The sequence below is a fragment of the Capronia epimyces genome (assembly GCF_000585565.1).
Source record: "Capronia epimyces CBS 606.96 chromosome Unknown aczIQ-supercont1.5, whole genome shotgun sequence".
Taxonomy (NCBI): Eukaryota; Fungi; Ascomycota; class Eurotiomycetes; order Chaetothyriales; family Herpotrichiellaceae; genus Capronia; species Capronia epimyces.
The window spans coordinates 1,662,119-1,666,360 of NW_006912908.1; the positions used below are offsets into that span (position 1 = coordinate 1,662,119).

Genomic DNA, 4,242 nt, shown 5'->3' on the forward strand with positions numbered 1-4,242 from the left:
ACGATCTTCTCGTGGTCCCAACCTGACGCTGCCAGTATTACATTTCCAAATACTTCTCCTTGAGCGTTGACCTCTGCTCCGTTGTCGAGGAGTATCTGCACGATCCTCTCGTGGCCTTCAGCTGACGCTGCCTGTAGTGCATTTTTAAAGTATCCTCCTTGAGCGTTGACATCCGCCCCGTTGTCGACGAGTATCTGCACGATCTCCTCGTGGCCGTAAGCTGACGCAGCCTGTAGTGAAATGCCATCCTCTCCCTGAGCGTTGACATCCGCTCCGTTGTCGAGGAGTATCTGCACTATTTTCGTGTGACCGAACGCGCATGCGTAAATCAATGCTGTGCGACCTAAGCTATCGGGTTGGTTGAGGTCGAAGTGCTTGTTTGATTGTAATGTCAATTCTAATGTCTGGCCATGTCCTAGTAATGCTGCTAGGTGAATCGAATCCATCCGTGGCTGGCCTTGGGATCGGAATTGCCATATCGATTTCTTTATCATATGCCAAAAGATTGAGAACCACAAAGCATCAACGCTAGCATTGACATCATATAAGGGCGAGATCCTAGTCCAGAGCGAGTCGTTCTTTGACAAATCTGCATCTTGGACGTGGCGGGGCCAGTGCTCCGCTGAATAGGCGAAAAGAGTCTCGACCGGTTCGTCCTTGTTTGAAACATCGTCGATGTCATGATGGTAACCCTTTATCAATTTCTGTACCAGGGACTGTGCTCTAGGCCTGATGTCCTCAAAGCACAAAAATTCGACGCATATTCGAGTCATCTCTTTCTCAACTCCTCGCGGATCAAGACAATGTTTCCATCCAGATGACGGAACTGTGGCGTCGTCGTAGTAGACCAAGAACTCCTTGGCTGTCTGGTGAATGAGATATATTCGGTCGTGATTGATGAAGACAAAGAGACCGCACCAGTGGCGAATGTTGTTTTTGAGGCGGTCAGGATCGAGTCGAGAGTCGTGTAGGGAAATTGGGTGTGTCCTCGTGGCTATTCCTAGAGCTATAGCCATCTCTTGAATCGTTAGTGGGCGGTGTGCCCCGACCACGATCTGGAGGATTTTCCTCTTTTCCTTGTTACTCTTCTTCTTAGACACTCGGCTTAAAATCTTCTCGTATGCGTCTTCCACACTCGATGGCAGTGACTCGAATGAAGCTTGTTCAGGTCGTAGAGTATGTTGTAGAGTCTCACGAATATCCTCAATGGCGAGATGGAGCCACAAGTACGTACGGTTCTCCATCTGACGTAGCTTGACTTCAAGTCTTTCCTTGGTTCGATATTCTAGGGTGGCCTCTTTCGCGAGTTCTTCTACACGTTTTCGAATAACCAAGTCAATTTCCCGGTGGATTTGGTCGTTCTCCTCTTCACCCCGTAGTCGAATAGTAGGTAGGTCGTTCAAGGTCCTCTGAAACCTGGCTTCAATGTCATCGTACGGTCGACTAGTGACGAGAAACTTCAATCGTGCTCGCCGTGTCCCAGATGGAGAGCGCGACATCTCATGAAATTTGGCCAGCATGTCGATCAGCCACTGCCAATCGGACGGTCGGCATTCGTCCAATGCATCTAGAACGCATATCACATCACGAGCCACGTCGGCCATTGCAGCTGCGAGCAGTATACGCCATAGTTCCGGGACCTCCTTCGCCAGACGGTGGCCAGTCTTCTCCCATGCCGGGAGGGCGTATTGAATCAGGTGAGGCTGATGGGAAAACAATTGATGTAGGAGCGCACATAGAGCCGTGCCTAAGTTATCCTGCTCCTCGTTATCCTTGAAGAAGAAATAGCAAACGGTTCGGTCTTCCGTGGTCCGAAGCTCATTGTCAACGAGTGATTTGGCTAGCACCGACTTGCCACAACCAGGGTCGGCTGAGATCCAGAGCAGGTCATCATGGGGGGTTGTATCCCACTGGCGATATTGAGGGTGAGACAATACCCATTGGCAAGTGCCTTCTACTCGGTTGGGATTGACGTCCTTGAATCGCTCGTATGTGCTGGTCTTGAAGGCTTGACAACAATCGCGAGATTGTTGGCTCTGGTAACGCTGTTCTTGTTTCTCATTTCCTTGTTTCACCTCGTGGACCAAAGATTCTATAGAGAGTATTGTGAATCAGTAATTCTCCAAGGCGCCTATGACAAGATCGACGAACTAATAGGTTCTACTTACTAACAACTTCCCGAATGGCCTTCTCACGGCTGATCTGCTTCGGTTGTATATAGGTGAGAAGCTCTTTGGCATAAGCGGCCGCCGTCAGAGCCGCGTACCTCTGCCATGCATCATTCTTGTGCGAGTCTGCATAGTCACAGATGCCTCGGATGACGATGCAAGGGAAGTCGTTCATCAAACCAGCCGCCTCCATTTCCACGCACAGCGCCCCCAGCTCGCCACTCAGTCTATCTCTCGCGGCGGCATTTCTGATCAACTCATTTCCCGACGCAATAACGCCGTACCAAAATGCAGGATTTGCATCCTCATGGGCCGGTCTTGCGATCTTTCCATCCGCGCACAAGCCGCATAAGTTGGAAGAATTCGAGCCACCACACCGAGAGCAATATAAAATGTCTTTTTCCCGCCCGGGAAAGGCATACCCATTTTTTGTTAACTTGGGACGTTGCTGATAAATTTTAGCCATGAGATCTGGGACTTTGCTGTCAGCGTACTCATGTTCTGCCTGTAGACGGGAGAGGGCCGCCAGGAGCATCGTAGGCGGCGTGGTCAAGGTGCCCTTCCGTTCAAAGTGGTTGTCACCTAGGTTCTTGCCTAAGTCATACTGGACAACACCACCATGGGTTTGTTCAGGCTGGCTGATCACAACGTCCCCCAGGCGAATATCTTTCTGCGGAGTTGGGACCCCTCCTCCAATACCCAGCATTAGTCCGAAGCGCAGGCCGGTGAATGTCCTCACCATGTCTCTAGCAACCCTTGCTGCCGAGACTGTGCCGTACACACCTGCTGGCAAGGAGGCAATGACCACGTTATGTTCGTGAACTTTGCCCAACACGTAATTGTTGTTGTCGAGTTCATCCTGATCTGCCACCTGCTCATGATGCTCATCTAGGATGGCCATTGCTGCTGCCATCTCGTGAGGAAGCGCACAGATCACGCCCACTTGGTACTGGTCAATTTGGAGTGAGGGCCTCGAAGACATGGTTCTCGACTTTATGCAGGGCGTACTCTGAGATCTCAACGTAGAGTGTAGACGGTATGCCCGCAGCCGTCAACGCACGTGAGGCTAAGGTTCGATTCTGGCAAAAGCGCTCAAGTTCTCGAGGGGATTGGAGACTTCATATTTGGTATTGGAGGACACCAGCCAGCGAGCGCGCTAGGGAGGGGAGGCATGCGGCTGATGGTAGGTCGCGAGGTCCAAGATGGCAGGGCGACAGAGAGAGAAACTCGAACAGGTTGGATTGGACGACTCAGCAGATTGTGAATGAGTCGCAAGGGGAATTGAGACAGTATGAGGCCAGAAAGGAGATGGGTAGGGAAGCAAAGAAAAGGAGGAGGAGGAGGAGGAGGAAGAAGAAGAAGAGGGGGAGGGAGCGGCGACATGGCAATGAGGCTGAGAATATACAGTCTGAAATCTTGGTGGTTGATTCCCAGACCTCAGGGTCCGAAGGAGCCAACAACAACATGTTGTGCTCGTTGGCCGTACTCCGTAGACTGGCTGGATTGCCACGTAGCTGGACGGCACTGGGGCGCTTAAAAGGTTGATCGAGTCCAATCACACCGGTTATGTGTAGAGTCGTTTTCAGCTGGGTGCTTCTAGTAGGGGCCAGGGTCTAGCTGGCTCGCTAAGGGCCAAATCAGAGGGCTAGGGGGCTGAGTCCTCCTACCTGGACACTGCAAGTTCGAGGCGAAGCCCAGGCAGTAATGCAGCCACGACTCGAGCTAGGGGAGAATAGAGGGGGGCCGATGCGGTATGGGATGATGCCGGGCGGCTCCGTGTGATGCACACTGGGTGTATCAGAGCGATGGGAGTGAGCAAAGACACTTGAGTGATGGGAGAAAGATACAGTGCAGACACTGTACTCCGTAAACTAGGTGGCTTTGGAATGGGAGGAGCGTTCAGTTCTCACGGACGTCTATTAATTGGCTCTACTCTTGGCGAAGTTGCCTGATGGTGTCACGAGCCAGCGACAGTCTGAGATGCCTGAGACAAGTTCGTGTCCATGTCCAAGTCCAAGGGGGCGGCGTGCAGCCTGCCAGCATAGGTAGATGTACTCAAAAAGGTAGGGTGCTT

The 4,242-nt window shown here is 51.8% G+C and overlaps 1 protein-coding gene across 1 annotated transcript in view; it reads right to left on the minus strand.

Annotated features, from left to right (window-relative positions):
• Positions 1-3,150, minus strand: part of A1O3_06549 (uncharacterized protein) — a gene marked incomplete at both ends in the record, with an annotated part of 3,852 nt that extends 702 nt beyond the window's left edge. The window contains 2 exons of the mRNA XM_007736667.1: positions 23-2,092; positions 2,169-3,150. Coding sequence (XP_007734857.1) covers positions 23-2,092; positions 2,169-3,150 — 3,052 coding nt within the window. The remainder of the gene's footprint in view (positions 1-22; positions 2,093-2,168) is intronic.
• Positions 3,151-4,242: the final 1,092 nt, after the last annotated feature.